This window comes from Vanessa atalanta, chromosome 12, assembly GCF_905147765.1.
Source record: "Vanessa atalanta chromosome 12, ilVanAtal1.2, whole genome shotgun sequence".
In the NCBI taxonomy this organism is placed as follows: Eukaryota; Metazoa; Arthropoda; class Insecta; order Lepidoptera; family Nymphalidae; genus Vanessa; species Vanessa atalanta.
In genome coordinates, this window is record NC_061882.1 from 2,680,599 (window position 1) to 2,699,139 (window position 18,541).

General features: G+C 35.1%; 1 protein-coding gene across 1 annotated transcript; it reads left to right on the forward strand.

Annotated features, from left to right (window-relative positions):
- Positions 1-6,695: 6,695 nt before the first annotated feature.
- LOC125067617 (serine protease snake-like) lies at positions 6,696-13,419 on the forward strand. Its single transcript, XM_047676290.1, has 9 exons — positions 6,696-6,739; positions 8,513-8,556; positions 8,894-8,999; positions 9,528-9,590; positions 10,010-10,083; positions 10,224-10,403; positions 11,529-11,730; positions 12,024-12,187; positions 13,117-13,419. Exons 1-9 carry the CDS (start codon positions 6,706-6,708, stop codon positions 13,357-13,359), a joined length of 1,110 nt encoding a protein of 369 aa, XP_047532246.1. The 5' UTR covers positions 6,696-6,705; the 3' UTR covers positions 13,360-13,419.
- Positions 13,420-18,541: the final 5,122 nt, after the last annotated feature.

An 18,541-nucleotide genomic window follows, 5' to 3' on the forward strand; every position in this document is an offset into this window, starting at 1 on the left:
AATTTCTGTTAATATATTATGGTTGATTTTTTTAAAACATATGATGGCATTGGATCTAAATTTAGTCGAAATAACATTGTCATCGTCATAGCGGTCTATGAGTCGTTTTCTAACAGTCTTTTCATCCGGAATATGCTCTGTAGTTATGATATTTTTAACTATTTCGTGAATTGGTAGTCGTCATTCTCTTCTAGGTACTTATTTGCTCCACTGCAATATCGATCATCACATTTCTTGGACTAACTTTTTTTTAAACGTTAATCAAGTAATTAGGATTTGTAATAGAATTATAAAAATCGACATTATATTTCCGAGTGTCTGTTAATCCGTTATGCTAGCAATATTTTGTGAATTTCGGGATAATAGTCATTTTTCTGTACGGCTATAAAATTCTATAAATTAAGTTGGAGTATTGATGTATGAAATTTGTCTTTGCCAATTTCAATTTTGCTTCTTTTGCTTTATCAGCCTTTTTTGTCCAATCGAAGTTTAATAACATCAGTGCTACTTCGAAGTTTTTTTTAGGAGGTGAACATGATATTTCATTTTGCTTCTTCTTAAAAATTTCAAAATATATATTTGTCGACTACTTGCATGGGCATAAATCCACCCCTACTCCATCCTGTCGTTCGCTCGAAGCAACTCTCAAAGTGGTTACTCCTTTTTCATTCTTATTATTTCACCCATTTATGAGTTCGTTTCGGATGATGAACCTAATTTTGCACATCGTATGCTGTACATTTTCGCACAACTATGCTTATCAGCTATGATACATGGCCTATTCATTTTTGAAACCTATAATAAATAAAAAGTTAGTGCGTTTTATTATTTTTTTATTTTACTTGAAAACCTTCAGTCATCTACCAATTATTCAATTCTTTACTATTAATTGCAGTATTTAATCAAATTACCTTATTACCACACGAGGAAATAAAAATATCGAGAAGAAGTTAATTTTTCTTTTAAATATTTTTTTTTTATATTTTTTAAAATTTTTGGTAAACGTTGAAAGTTATAGTATAAAGAAAAAATGCCACGTCAACCAAAAAAATTCATTCACTGTAACCATTTTCCGAGGTCAAAACCTTTGGGCGCTCCACTATTTGTACTTCTGATGGAAATATCTAGAAACTTGCTACTCACACACACACACACACACATCAGCCCGCATTCGTCCACTGCTGGACATAGGCCTCTCCAAATGCACGCCACTGTGGTCTTTCTTCGGCAACTCGCATCCAGCTCCTGCCAGCCGTCTTGCGCAAATCGTCACTCCACCGAGCCTGAGGACGTCCTACACTACGTTTGCCGACACGCGGTCTCCACTCTAGAACACGTTTTCCCCAACGGTTATCGGTTCTACGACAAATATGGCCAGCCCACTGCCACTTCAGCTTACTAATCCGATGGGCTATGTCGATGACCTTGGTTCTCTGACGGATCACCTCATTTCTGATGCGATCCCTCAGAGATACTCCGAGCATAGCCCTTTCCATAGCACGCTGAGCGACTTTAACCCGGTGGACCAGCTTTGTCGTGAGTGTCCACGTTTCGGCTCCGTATGTCATGACGGGTAGGACGCACTGGTTGAAGACTTTCGTCTTAAGGCACTGTGGGATCGACGATGTGAAGATTCGTCGTAACTTCCCAAATGCTGCCCAACCTAGCTGAATTCTTCTATTCAACTCGTCCTCAAAGTTGTTTCTACCTAATCGCAATGTCTGCCCGAGGTAGACATATTTTTGAACAACTTCGAGGACGGTACCGTGTATCGCAATCGGTTCCGGTAGAACATGTTCATTGAACATGACCTTGGTTTTATCCAAGTTCATCCGTAGGCCGATGCGCATAGAAAAATCAGCCAGCTCATTCAGCATCTGTTGTAGGTCCTGCAGCGTTTCTGCCATGATGACTCTCATCTGATGAATGATGAATCTCAAGTGAGAGATGTACTCGCCATTGATGTTGATGCCACGCCCTTTCCAGTTCAGCGTCTTGAACATGTCCTCCATTGCATTAGTAAACAATTTGGGGGAAATAACGTCCCCTTGTCTCACTCCTCGATGCAATGGTATGGGATTCGTTTGCCGACTCTGTACTTGGACGGACATGGTGGCGGCCTTGTAGAGACATCTCATCACTTGGATGTATCGCCAATCAACTTGGCAACGCCGCAGGGACTCCAGAACAGCCCAGATTTCAACCGAGTCAAAGGCCTTCTCATAGTCCACGAATGCGAGACACAGGGGCCGATTATACTCATGGGACTTCTGTATAATCTGCCGCACTGTGTGGATGTGGTCTATGGTGCCGTATCCGCTCCGAAATCCGGCCTGTTCCGGGGGTTGGAATTCGTCGAATCTTCGCGCAAGACGGTTCGTGATCACTCTTGAAAACAGCTTATAGATGTGGCTCATTAGGGATATGGGTCGATAGTTCTTCAGCAGGGTCTTGTCTCCCTTTTTGAAGAACAGGACGACCACACTCCTACTCCACGCCTCCGGAGTTCTCCCTTCGAAGAGGACAGAGTTATAAAGCTTCTGGAGCTCCCTCAGTAAAGGTTTACCTCCTGCTTTCAATAGCTCTGTTGTAACGCCGTCCTCTCCTGGGGCTTTTCCATTTTTAAGCTGTTTAAGAGCAATCTCGATTTCGCCAATACTGACTTCTGGCAGGTCTTCGGTGAAATGGCGTGTTAATGTAGCTCTAGCATCCTCATTTTCGGGATCAGGTCGAGATGCATGCGATGCGTATAACCGGCCGTAGAAGTCCTCTACTTCCGAAAGAACTGCCGGCTTGGAAGAAACGACTTCTCCACTTGCTGTGGTCAACTTCGTCAGGTGGCTTCTTCCAAGAGATTGTACGAACACCTTAGACCCCCGATTCTGCTCGATGGCTCTTTCAATCGTCAGAGTATTGGAGCACCGGAGGTCGTGTCGTACGCGCTTGCTGATCTCTTGGTTTAGTTGCCGTTTCTCGGACGAAGTGGCAGGTGGGTTTTCACGACGTTTCTTCATTAGCCCTAAAGTCTCTTCCGAAAGTTTGGACTTTCTGCCCTTACGCTGCATGCTACAAAATCTCGTGCCTTCTTCCCTGAGAATTCTCACTACATTTTTGAGGTTCTGGTTTACGTCTGTTGTGGTTTTCACGGCAGCGAATCGGTTCTCCAGGTTTGACTGGAACGTTTCAGATCCCGCAATGGTTTGGAGCAGGGATGGTCGGAGTGTAGACTTCATCAGACGGACGCGCTCGGCCTTAAAATTGATATTCAGAGAGCCTCGGACAAGTCGGTGATCACTACCGGTATTGAACCTGTTGATCACTGAGACGTCTCTGAATATGTGCCTTTTGTCCGTCATGATGAAATCGATCTCATTTTTGGTCATAGTGTCGGGGCTTTGCCACGTCCACTTCCTTTGGGGCTGCTTCTTGAAGAAGGAGTTCATCAAGAAGAGCCCCTCCCGTTCGAGAAAGTTGACAAGCATTTGCCCCCTATGATTTCTGCTTCCAAATCCATGGGGTCCTACTACCGATTCGCTACAATTCTGTACTCCCACTTTAGCGTTGAAGTCCCCCATGACAACGTTGTAGTGGGTTTTCGTGGTGGAGTGGAGGGCCCTCGATATATCATCGAACATTTCCTCCACTTCATCGTCCGAGTGTGTCGAGGTCGGTGCGTACGCTTGCACCACCTTGAGGCTGTACCTCTCGGTGAGCTTTACAATGAGGTACGCTACCCTGTTCGACACACTGGAGATTTCCACAACGTTGTCAACTAGGGACTTATTAACCAGAAACCCAACGCCTCCTTGGGATTGTTGGTCTCCCTCTCGGAAGTACATTAGGTGGCCCGATTCGAGGGTTACGGTGTCCTCTCCCTCTCTACGGACTTCACATAACCCTAATATGTGCCACCTAATTTTCCCAAGTTCCGCCTCGAGTTGCGCTAGATGCGAGTCAAGCCGTAGCGTGCGTCCGTTGTACGTCGCCAGGGTCAGTCGGTTGTGGTGGCCTCCCGTAGCCCGGTGATTCTTAGCACCCCCCATCCCGCCGTTACCACCGTCGCCACCATGACGAGGAATAGCGGGACCGCCGGGAACTGGGGGCCGTGGCTTACCTGTTTTTACCATTTGGAGGTATTGCCCATAATCGCCACGCTGGGCAGGCGGGTTGGCGATCGCAGGACGCAACTTCTCGCACCGGTGACGCTGCTGCCCGTTACCGGCCTGTGGTATTTAGCTACGCCTATTTTTGATGGTTATACCGCCATCAGTCGGTCGCCAGAGCCTCGTTTGCTGATCGGCAGGATGCACCACGGGCAGGTGAGGTTGGCTTGGAGCGCCAAGGTGTAGTTTGCGCTCCCTTACATCCCTTGAACTAGAAACTTGCTACTATTGTATTATAATTATATGTATTTAAATGTTATTGAATATCTTAAAGTCTTGGTTGAATCGGTTTATTTGTACTCATTATTTTAATATAACGAATTACCGTCCATTATCGTAAGCAAATATTCGATTTTAATTCGATTTTCGAATCTCAGATCATTTTTTGAAACGAAATATTTAGTTACCAATGTCCTTTAATGAGATGATTTTGCTTGCAATAATCACCAATCACTTCTGATAAAAGCACATATACTCTTATGATAATATTGTATAAATACGTTATCGACAATAATTAAATTAAAAATTAATTGTTTGCTATATACAAGATAAAAATATCACCAAGATAGTTATTTTTTTTAGCTAGTTATATAATAAGAAAGGGAAGATTTACAAAGGCTGTCCTATCGCTAAAAGAACGATCTCTTCCATAGAAACTTTGGGCATGACAAAAGAAGCGAATCGTAGATATTCATGCATCTTGTTGAAAAATAAAGATAATATACCAAACCTTTGCTTTGTATAACAATATTTGTATCGTTTTTGTTTAATTGAAATTTTATAAACTATTTTGGGATAGTATTTATTTTTAAAGTAGGCAAAAGTAGCATTGGTCCACCTGATGGTAAATGCTCACCACCACCCATAGACACTGGCGATTTATTAACCATTAATTACATCGTCAATGCGTCAACGTCAACTCGAAGATTTTTCGTTGTCTAGAATGGGACACTCGGTACTGGATTGAGGAGTGTGAATGAGATGGTTTCTTTCTGTGATTGTATCATGTCCTGGAAGGAGGTCACGGAAAGAGAGCGTGAGAATGCCTCAACTGATGAAGGCCGAGGAGGAGTCAGCGTTATGTCAACTTTCTTCCCCGCCATAAAAGTCGCTGGACTAGGGGAGGTTCACTCTACCCCAGAAACCCCACTGAGAGACGAGGCCCGCATAGGCGAACAGACACAAATTAAAGGATGTATAATCTAAGTACCACTTTTGCCAATTGTGTAGGTAACTCATGAAAATTATTTAAGAAAATGTGTTTGTGGGCAATTTCCTTAACTATATAAATAAAATGAAAAATGCTCATGACAAAATAAAATTTACTTCGAAAATGATTAATTGTGAAACTGTTAGAGTTGACAGTTGCAGCTCCAAAGATATAATAATAATAAACTCTTAATTAGTAAACGGGAAGTTGCCTCAATTTTTGTAATTTTTTTTAAACTTTAGCTTTTAACTTAATCAAATGAGGTTATCTAAAGAGATACTTAAAAAATATTAAAAACATATTTTTTGTAAATAAGTCGGATTCTATTGCTGTGACAAATACTTTTACAAGAAGTTCATTTGGTCGGAAATTATGAATAACCCGAGATAAGACCTATTTATTCAGCATACATATACAGGTGGCTCCAAAATGTTTTACATTTTTCTAAACATATACCATAATACGTTTATTTGAAATAATTATACACGTTTCTTAAAAGAGTCTTTTCTTTTACTAAATATTAATATAAAAAAGAACTAAATTCTATAACAGTCGGGCCAACCAAACCGTTGGTCCTGCTCCTGATTCTGGTCTTGTTGAATTTGATATCTCATCGGATGATGAGAGTAAGTGAATAAAAAGTGCATCTGTATTCGTGCACGTATTGTGCTTTATTATGTCCTGTTCTGGTTGACCGCTCGCTGGATCCGAAATCATCACCAGGTTAGTAAAATAAAATATAGTTTCAATATATTAATTATTAGTTGTCGCCCGCAGCTTCGCTCGAGTTTTAGTGGTTGGTTGTCATGTGTTAGGTAAAAAAAGCCTATGTCCTTCCTTGGAGTTCAAGTTTCCTTCGTACCTAATTTCATCAAATTCGGTTCATTGGTTTGGTAGTGAAAGAGCGACAGACAGGCAGACAGAGTTACATTCAAATTTATAATATTAGTATAGATTTGTCAAATTAAATAAACCATCCAACTTTTTAAAATGTCAACCGCTGATAACATTTCGTATGATCAAAAACATTTGACTTAAATGGACCATTTAAGATATTAATATAACACGGTTAGACATTATTTACAATTATATTATATTATTATTCGAATTAATTCAAAATGAAACAGCCTGTATAAAGCATTTTATCGTATATAACAAATATTCGCAGCTTCGATTATATCATTAGTTAGTTACTGGAGTGGATTGTTGAAAATAAATGTGTTGTACGCAATAAATATATTGTTGACATACATTAGGAATTGCATAAAAAAACATTTATAAACACATTCTTGAGTGAAGCATGATATTAATAAAAAATTAAATATTTTTAACATGGAGTTGATAGTTTTATTCATATATTGTTCTGGTAAGTCTAGATCACGCAATTTTAATAATTTTTTTTTATTTAAATGCTTATGCTTATGCTTTAATAATAATAGTGACAACGATGCAAGTTTACTTGCATGTTTTTATAATATATATATGTTATAAAAACACGCAAAGCAACGTCATTTTGACATTACTGACATAACTTCGTAGTTCTTTCTTAGAATGGTAAGTAATTGTTACATAAGCAATGCATATAGGCAGTGGTGACCATCAGGTGACCCATTTGCCGGTCCGCCTGTATTATTCAGTCATTGTTAATTATTAAATTTCATTAAATATGAAATTAAGTACAACTTATTGTTTATGAATTCATGCAAATGATTAACGTATGCACATTAAATCATTTTAATACGTCAGTACTATCCTAATTATTACTATCAATAAATTCAAGGTTTTTATGTCGTATACATAGGTAGCAAATGGACTGACGAACCATCTGTTAGCTTAAAAATATTAATTGTGCCTCTTCTCCCCGATGCGCCAACAACCTTGGCAACTAAGATATTATCCCTGGTACCTGTAGTTACACTGGCTCACTCACCATTATTTTATATCCTGACTTGTCTGAACAATCGAACTTCGTTTATTGAATTGTCATATTTATATTACAATTTTAATTGAGTTCGATTAAATTGCCACCACACAAGCTACGCTGCCTCATGTGCTAATACTATAGACGATATGTGGGTATGCACATCGATCATTATTAAAGAACAAAATTAAATTGACAATGATTTTCACAATCTATTGTGATTCGCGAATGATATAATGTAAAGCTTGCATCAGTTAAGAATGTAGGTATTTCTAATACATCAACTAACACGAAAATGAGTACCTAGTCAATTCTTTTCACCAATGAGATATAGGTAAAAAATTAAATTGATGCTTTGGCTTTAAATCTATGACTTGAGAAATTTAAGAACGATTAAAGTAATAAAATAAATGTCCATTAATGTCACCTCGAATATGCCTCTTCAGTTTGGAACCTATCTTATAAAATTCATGTCGGAAGATTAGAACGTTTACAGCGTAATTTTACCTTACAAAAATCGCAGTTGTCCTAATCGAACTAACTATAATACGAAGCTGGCTCACTTAAAAAATATCGCTTGAAATGCGCCGTAAAATTACTGATGTCTTGACCTTATACAAACTAATCCATGGCGACATATCTTCACCTGAATTTATCCAGCATATCAAATTATCGTACTATTACTAGACGTCCAATTAAAAAGTCTTTTTGCACTTCAACATCTAAAACAGATTTAGGTAAATATGCAACTCTTAACAGAGTCATGAATTCGTTTAATGACTTGTCATTTAACGGCGATATTGATATCTTTCATAATAATAAAACTAATTTTATTAAACATTCCAAAGATCTCATTGTTCGATCTCATACCTTATAAGTAATATATTTAAGTATTGTTTTTTCTTTTTTAAATTTTCTAATTTGCTTTTATATTCCTCAGTACAGTATATTATCCTTGTTGTCTTAATTTCAATTATTATTTAGTTATTAAATTTTGATTTTATATTTTATATAGGTTAGTTTGGTTTATATAAACTATATCAAAAATTTTTTTGAAGGTCAATGTTGTTAACACCTTCAAAGATTTTGTATGTTACCCTAATACATAAATAAATATCCCACTACAGAGCAAAACTCGCACAAACCCTACTTATCTCTAAATAAATCTGCACCTATGCTTAATTTGTGGTATTTAACATCGTAATTATACTATTCCAGCTTACATTTCAAGCGGCAATTCACTGTCGGACGACACAAATGAGGTATGTTGTGTTTTATTTAAATAAAACATCTCTCGAACTAGTCCAGTCATTATATACATTTGAAAATGCAAATGAACAAACAATCTTATTATAACTACACTATATTACACATCCGAGTTATCGCAAAAAATAAAATCCAACTCTTTTTTCAAAATGGCAGCGTACGCACATAGGAAACAAGGTCTGCAATTTCAAGTTAAGCTTTTCTAAGCGCTGCCTACAACATGTCCAAAAATCAGCCTTCTCGGTTCATTTGCATTTCTCGGCCATTTTATTGTATATATTTTAGTGGACAAAACGTAGTAATTATGTTTATTACATAGTCGTATTTTTTCAGAATATTTACAATAGTGTCAAAATAGATTTTCCTTCCGACCCCTGTGATACAAGTTCAATACCTTTACCAGATTATAATACACCTGGACGTCGAATAAGCGAAGTCAGTAAGTAATGGACGTCTGGAAACAATCGGTCGCGACTGGAGAGTTCACGCACAGAGCCAATAACTTGTTTTATTAAATAATTTTGCCTTTTTTGTAGATTAGCCTGCCACTCGATTAACGGCCCTTTTTTAAATAGTTCTTAACGTAATAGCTTTATACCCAATAGGATATTAAATCGGGAACAGTAATCAAAAATCCATTTTTTATACTATTAGAATTTCTTGGAAAGAATACGCAGATAGTGTGCCGACGAATTCCATGCAAACTAAAACTCAACCACTAACTATCTAAGGGATTCATTTTCCAAAAATCGTATCCTGTTAGATCAAGTGACTTAAGCTGTGTGTTGTACGTCAGTCAGTAATTTTTATGTTTTATTATGTAGATCTTGTAATATAAATTCAATTACTTAATTAATACATAAGTAAGTAAGTGTCAATAATTCCTATTGACGATTGTTTTTTTTTACAATACTCAACGTCTTTTTTTTAACGAATATGATTATGTTGAAATAATATTATATTTCAGAATGCTTCGAACACACTTGGCAATTGAGGTATGATCAGATAAAAGAGCTCAGGAATACAAAATGTAAGTGTTAACTTAAAGGACAAAGAATAAGTAACCAAAAAGTATTCATGTTAAACTTGATGATTCACGAAATTCCTAATAATATTCATTTTTACAAGCTTTTATTTAACTTGCAATGTAAGTATGTACAGGGGAAATCTTGCAACTCAATTTATAAGCAGATATCGAACATTGAGATTAAGCTCAAATTTTCTATAAACTCGCGACAAGCTTTTACATATATCATATAAATTGTGTCAAATGTGAAATGCCTTTCTAAGTTAACAGTGTAAAACATTTTTTTTTTTTCTTTTCTAACGTATTTGCATAAAATCTTGTTTTTAAAAAGGTTTTTTTTTTTTAATTTATTATACAACACGTTTTCAAAAGAATATTTATTAGATAATTGTTTACATTAAAATTAATTATATACATTTTAGGTAATTTCATAAGATATAACGTTATTGGACTGTTAGGAGGTCAAAGAGCTGAAGACGGGGAATATCCTCACATGGTAATATTTTTAGAATACATAAATTATTTCATAAATATAAATATATAAATTATATAGTTCTTTAGTAACTTTAAAGTTTCTTATTTTACAATTACACTATATATTAGTTCATTTTGCTAAAATTTATTCAATAATTTCAGACTGCCATCGGCTGGAAAGGAACACATGGCAATTGGATCTTCAAGTGTGGAGGTTCACTGATCAGTGAACGATTTGTCTTGACAGCAGCACATTGCTCGCGGGTTCGGGAATCTGATGATACTGTCACTGATCGAAAGCCCGAAATGGTACGACTGGGTGGACATAGTCTATTGGATTTTGTAAGTTTAATTCCTTAGCTATATAAAAATAAGAATTGGTGGCAAGAATGCTAGCAGCATTTCCCAGTTGAATCGCAATTCCGAATCGAAATTCTGATCATCTGGGCAAAAAATTAAACAAACCCTCCTGTAAGCAGTGCAGTTAATAAGAGATGTTTTACTTTTAACAAACGCTTTTGCACTCCAACTTCAAGATCCAAGTAATTCAACTACAAGTAGAACAAAGGTATAATTTTAAAAGACGTATATGTCTGTGTCTGCCACACAATTCAGCATCATCATTGTTCGTAAATGTTAGATATTGTGTCAAGAAAATTTACTAATAGCAAAAGCAATTAAAAAATCTCATCGTTGCTTGAATGGATTGTGTAAAATCCTACTTAATCTATCAGGAAAAAAATACATCTGGGTAACTGGAGCTGGAATTTTCTTTGATTCCAATGTTGAATGGTCGAATTAAATATAATAATTTAACGCGATTTTCTTGTTTTGTTTCTTATTGGTGAAGTATTATATATCTAGAATATAGTTTTACGTAATATCAGCAATTTTATCAAGGCCGTAAACAAGTCAAAAAAGTATCTCGCTTTTCTATTGTTGAAATTATGAGTTGTGTTGTCTTGAATTCGAAGAAAAAGAAAGTTCAACGCCTGAATTTTAAAATTTTCTGAGTTAATTTTCGATGATGCGCTTACCGACGAACAGCATATTATTTTTATTCATAAAAATTATGACAGTAAATTCTATTTGATATTTTACTACCACCTAGTACAAGGCATTGCACAAACCCTTCTGGGTAGGTACCATTCATCATATATTCTACCGCCAAACAGCAATACTTAGTATTGCTGTATTCATGTTAAAAGGATTAGTGAGCCAGTGTAACTACAGGCACACGGGACATAAATCTAAACTCTGAAGGTTTGGGCGCAATGGCATTATAAGGAATATAAAATTCGATATTTCTTAGATTGCCAATGTCTAGGTGCTGTGTTTGTGCCCATTTTCCATTCCGTCTACCTATGATATAAAAAAAGACTTAGTAAGTTGTAACGATATCCGTATCAAGCCAAAATTTAGAAACGAGTATTATTATATTCAAGAGTTTCATATTTTCAAATTCAGCATCCACGAGCATACGATGTTCTCATAAAAGACTTTATAACTCATCACCGCTACAAGCCACCGCGACAATACTACGATATCGCACTCATTGAACTTGACGCAAAAGTTTCGTTCAGTTGGCGTATTCATCCATCTTGCCTCTGGACTAAATTTGAAAACCCTGGAACTGGAATTCTCACCGGCTGGGGCGTAATAGATCTCTGTAAGTAATACAGCAACAAATCCAATTATATATCGATGATGCAATATTCATTTCTACTACAGTATTGCTCAAACACAAAGGTGAGTGGGGCTCATATTGCTGTTTATAAATTACCGTGAGCGCGCCTTCGTGAGTGTATAGATATACATATATCCTATAAGCGTTATACCTAAAGTTAATCCATAATTTTCATACGATTATTGATACAATTAAATATACCATCATCAACATATTGAAAAAAAAACTTTTTCCAAAGAATTAAAAATTTCAATGGGTTTTTTTTTAATTTTTAGCCACCCGTATGACTAGTCCCATGTTGCAAAAAGCGAATATAAAAATAATAGATTACGAAGAGTGCGACAAAAAGTTAAGTCAAAAAAGAAACAGGAATTGGTGGGGATTCATGCGGCACCAGCTGTGCGCCGGGAATATGTCCGGTGGTGTCGATACTTGCCAGGTACATACATGATACAAATATCTGAGGAAAAGACTTTAGAACTCCGGTAGTCACTACCGATTCACGCAAAAGTTTATAATCTGATTAAAATGGAATGAAATAGCGAGAGTATCGTTTTGGAACTGTTAAATATGCCGCACATAATACACATACGCTTTGTAACAACGTAGAAAGTCGTAGGGAAATTGTCGGTAAGAGTATTATAGATTACAATAATGAAGTCTACCATTCATATTTAACTTAAAATTTAGTACTTTAGTCGAGTAAATTCGGATCACTAGTTATTTATAAATTTCAAAGCGTAAATTCAATAATTCAGACACATTCGTCTCTCAGGCGAACGAATATTGATGTTGGTGATTGATAATTTTAATTTAAAGCCCTTTTTTTAGAAGTCGATAATAAAACATTGTAAATTGAAAAGTTACATAATTGCTATTAATTTTCTAAAACAATTTTTTAATTCTAAAATATTATTATCGGAATCTTGTTATTCAACGTTATTTATACGCAGGAGGCGCTTTTATCTCCACAGGATTGTGATTAAATAGGGCACGAACTTTGACAATATATATATAGGTATTGTGACCGGACTTTTCATTTCAGTCACAGAATCTGAAGTCAAAATCACATGACTTTGAGGCAAACCTACTCCTGACTACTCTACTAATTCAAAAAAAATATCAAATGTTTATCATCAAGATCAGTCAAATATTCCTCTTCTAGTCTAACCTGTCAATGTGTCGTGTTTTGTCATAATTAATTCATTCATCAATCGCATTCAAGAGCGCGAAATATGCTGGTGTGACAGAAACTATGTACCAATTCTAACAGATAATCAATTTCCTTATAAAACTAGTAAAAAAGTATTTTTTTACAATTTTCGTACAATTTGAATTATATACGTATTAATCGTTCTTTTTCCTAAGGGCGATTCAGGCGGTCCCCTGCAATCGTTGATACCGCTGAAACATCCTCGAAGTGGATTGAAATGGAATTTGCATCACATCATTGGCGTGACCTCTTTCGGTTTCGGATGCGCACGGAAGGACACTCCTAGCGTCTACACCAGAGTGGCGAGTTTCATCGGTTGGATAGAACAGATTGTCTGGCCAGACAGTTCATATCTTCATAATGCAACCAATGATAATGGATTTTATTTTACAACCTAATCGTCTACTTGTTTATGAAACACAACAATTATTTAAATAAACGAAAACTGGGAGACTTGATATTATTATTTTTTATAAACATTATTAATTACTATTTATATGCGCGTTACTTCTAACAAATATATGGGTATGAATTTCATATGACGATAATAATGGTGCTATTACATGTATAATTATCTTCCGTTTGCGAGAGCGTGAAGGTCAAAATTTTTTTCAGATAAGCCAATATAACAAAATTAGCATTCGGTAAAATCCTTATTTGAACCGAATGTAACCGGAAACTTTTCGGTGGCATACAGAATTAGGTGAATCAGTTTCGATCAATCAACACAAACGAGCTTGTAACGCGCTCGCATACCGTTATTTGCTAAAATCGGAATACGGCCCCTGACAAATTCAAAAACGACTACATTCCGCCTGCTTTTTAGACCGCGTTATAAAATGTCAAACATTCCATGCTTACATATTTTCGTGTTTTGAAGACATTCATGTTATATAACATAAAGCCAAATAATGTAATATGCGTTATTTTATGTGTTTTTTTTTTGAGTAAAATAAGAGTTTTTTTCTTATTATTTTTTTATCTTATCTTAATATTTTCACTGGCAATCGTTGATCAATTTAACTAAATTCGTTACTTTGAGGCTTTGAATTGTGATAAGAGCACTGCTTACTGGAAATGTCATTTAGGAGTTGTTGATAACATGACTATTAATATGTTCTGAGTTCAAAACCCAGGTCGGCCCGATAAAAAGTTATTGGGTTTTTTAGTCAAAAAATTCTCAGTTACAGCCCGAAGTCGGGAAGTTGGAAGTGTTTACACTCCCGTGCCTCGGAAAGCATGAAAGCCGTTAGTCCTGCGCCTGAACTCTTTCCGGTTGTGTCAGAACTGCCAACCCATCGAATTATCAGAATGACGGAATTGAGTGAGTGCGTCCGTGTTTTTGTATATACTTGTACACCACAATATGTCCTGCGTAGTTGGTTGGTCTCCTATGAGATTGGCCGCCGGACAACATCATCAGTAATTTGCTTCATTGACTTAGATATAAGCTATAGATAGCTTTGATAGAATAAACGTTGTTTTAATTATACTTGCTTATCGCTATTAATTTTGATTAGTGATAAAATACACCTATTTCATTATTTATTTCGAATTTATTTACTATTATTAACCATTGTATATATATATATCCTTTAGATACGTAAATAGTAAATATAACTTTAGCTAGATCTTTTATAAGGCAATGCAGAACTGATTTTATTTTAAATGCAACAATGTTAAATTCGATGTACGTTATTTGATTCTTATAAAAAGAAACAGACTCTGTAAAATGTGTGAAAATTATCAAAATATTTCATGAAAACTATTAGATATCACTGTTTGATATATGTAATATATTATATGCTAAGTAAAAAAGTGTAACAGTAAGTTGGTTACTTTAGGACTTTGTGTAAGCCTGTCTGGGAAGGTACCACCCAATCATCAAATTTTCAACAGCAATAATAATTAGTCTTTTTGTGTTTCACTTTGTAAAGTGAGTGAGCCACAGTAATTACACGCACAAGGGACAACTTCGAATGTAGGTGTTGCATTGGTGATATAAGGAATGGTTAATATTTCTTACAGCGCCAATGTCTCAATATTATAATATATATGTCAATTTACGTGGTGACCCCTTACTATCATGTGGGCATAGCAACCTCAGGGATGCACAATCTGCAGGTCGTGAATTTATTGGGACTATATAAATGGTTGAAAGACTAATTTTCTTCGCTAAAATTCAAGCTTCATCTGAACCTTTGCTTGAAACAGCCATGATTAGAATATGTTATAAAAGCACGTCACTGCAACAAGGAGTAGTGTTCCCACAGTTCGTTAACTAATTCTTGCGACACCAAGCTACAAGAAACAAAACTAATGACGTCGGCAACCCGAGCACTTGAAGCAAAAACAATGACTTATAAGCGGTAGCGGTTATTTGATATTGAGCCATTTACAACATCAATTTTTAAGAAGATAGTGGTTTGCAAATACATTTGTTGACAACTCAACTGTATCAACTATATACTTTAGGTAATTGTTTTGTATAAAATAATTCCGTTATATTTATTTGAAACTTTGTAATTTGGTCACTCTCTACACTAAAAAAAACATAAGATTATGTATGCCGGATTTGATTACAATGCCCTTGGTTATTATTGAGAATGAAATAGTAGATTATTAGAGTTCACAATAAAATCCACGAAGTATAATTTCTTGATCAGTCAGTCAAAGATCATCAGTCATAAGTTATCTGGAGTCGAATAGTCCAGATAAATAATGTTTAACTAACTTAAATAATATTGCACCATTTTTAAAAGTACCCCACAAGGCTTACCATGAATTGTCCCTTCACTTCTAGGCCATGCCATCAGCCATTTTCAATTATTATACAAAAAAAAACTACATATACTTATCAGACAAAAGATTAATGTAAGTAAATAAACAATGGACGAAAAAAAAATCCATTCCACCCTTAGCCCTTTGATATAAATTAACATTTAAAAACTGAATAAATTACAAAAAAAAACGCTACAAGTTTAACTCTTAGTATGTTATTTAATTTATGGTTTGAAGCCAGAAGGGAGACGCGGCAATTAGCCGTCTTAACGAACGCTTGAAATAAATATCATTCTGTGATTAATATGGAACCCTGATAAATATGTTGATATTATTTAAAATAGCAGTAATTCATGGTCAGAAGCCGATTGGTTACGCTATAAGAAATACTATACTCAGATTATTATTATTTTAATATTTGGATCTGTTGCTGCTTTTTTTAAAGTCGAAAATTAAAGTTTCACACTTGATGAATGCTCTGGTTCTTATTGGTTTTCTTTTTTCAACCAAGTGTTCTAATCGCCTTATAGGCTTTATGAGTATCATATTATACAATATCAAATGTCCATAAAAATATGTTTCTCATGGTAGTTTCACTGCATATGTATCTTACATATATTATGCCAACACTAAATATGTATTTTACCGCAAATGCAGATGTTTAGTAACGATTACAGTAAAACTGCCCCGATGCAAGTATGTCAAAGAGATAATCCTCTTGATTTCTGTTGTATTTTGGCATTTCCCCAACAAAATCTTGGATATGCGGACTTTAAAATGCAGGCCCATTAGGCACTCGGCCCCTCGAGAAATCTTTAGAAGCCAAAATTGACTGCACTACCGCAACCTGCTCTTAACGAATATTTCGCGTGTGGCGAACCATATACTGAAGAACTAAATTAGCAAAATATGTGACTGAAGAATACTTTTGGCCCCAATTACAATTATGTCAATAATTTGAAAACATTTAAAATACCAACTAACAGATGGTGCCATTTGCGTTCATTTAAGACAAGTTAAATATCGCGGTCAGACAAAAGTAGCATCATTAATAAACACCAATTATATGCTACTTTAATAAAAAAATCCATATTAATAAACAAGTTTCGATTTCATTCAAAAATAATAAATCACTTTATATTTTTTTTAAGATTTAAATTTGCTACTTTTTAACTTTACGAGAATATAATATCCTAAAACTATGATTCGTGTACATTAAAAAATTTTTAATCGAAACTAAACCATAATTCATAATTCAATATTTTACCTTCTAATCAAGCGAGCCTTCAATTTGATTATGTACCGGGAACCGGGCAAAAAAGTGACACATTAATTTCGATTGCAAACTATTAATAATATTTCAGATAAAATGTATATTACCCCATAAAACTTTCATTTATACACTGAAAATGTATATTATAATTTTATTTTATTATTTGCTTTTAAAAACAAATGTTTCGTTTCTAGTGACAGGAAAAATAAAGATAAATAATATTTGTTTTCATGAATAACAAAAAAGTATATAATTTTTCCTGCTGTTTAAATAATAACTGAATAGCATTCTCATGGCAGTAATGAGATCAACATATTACTTTTCCATAGTTAAGAGTTGTTTCGGGGATTTTTTTTTCGGAAAATTCCAGTTAATGTGGAGGTCCATGATATAGGTTGCGGGTGTGGGGTCCCTGAGGAATGTATTCTTGATCCTTTTTTCTTCCTCATTTCCATAAATGGCTTCCTATATTTGGTCTTAGGCAAACCTGGGTATGTATTGTTCGTCGATGATACCTCATCAATTTTTAAAATAAATAGTCGTCTATTGTTACATGACGAGGTGAACAATTCTCACTCTGACATAGTACATTGGTATAGTGCGAAAAAACTACTTCTAATAAAAAAATGTATTAAAATGTAATATATGACTACACCAAATGTAAAACTTGTCAGAAATAATGTTAATGTAATTTTTAAATGAGGAAGCATTAGACATTATAGACAAAACATATTATTACGTTGGGACTAGATACAGTTTTGCGGCAATCGCGGTCGAAAAATGTTGAATATTAACAGATGTGAATACGGCACGACCGGTTTAATAAAAAAATAAAATAACTATAGTAAAGGGTTCAAAATGTCAATTTGGACGCTTTCTAGCATCTTGCTGTAAAAACGCAAACATTACCCCCCAACAGTACTGACTCTATCCAGTCGAGTAACAGGAGTAATAATTTTGTATTTATGATTGCTATGAGTTTCACATTTTCTCACAACATTATTAATATTATTCTGGACATTCATAACATTACAGAATATATATTGAGAAGCAACAGTTGATTTCCATAAACTCAATGATTCTTTAGCTTCTTGGTTATAGATTGTGCGAATAGCCCTTTTCTGCAGCACAAATATCGTATGGATAGCGGCTATGTTACCCCAAAGCATAATAGCGTGAGACAATATACAGTTAAAATAAATGAAATATACTAAGAGAACTCATCAACTCTAATTTTTTGATTGCAAATACCACAGAACTTAGTCTACTCGCCAATCCGTATATGGGGGATCCATTGCAACTTAGCATCAATAGTAAGGCCAAGAAATTAAGCTGACTCGATTCTGGGGTAGGTGGCTAAGTAGGGCTGGACACAGGTCTTCCATTGATTAATTGGTGATTGAAGTACATCAGTTTTTAAATTTTTACATTGTGTGTACGAAATTTTATATATATTTTTTAATAATTTGGCTTAAGATTATTTACGCTAAACCTATATATAATTATTATTTAGTAATATCACCCGC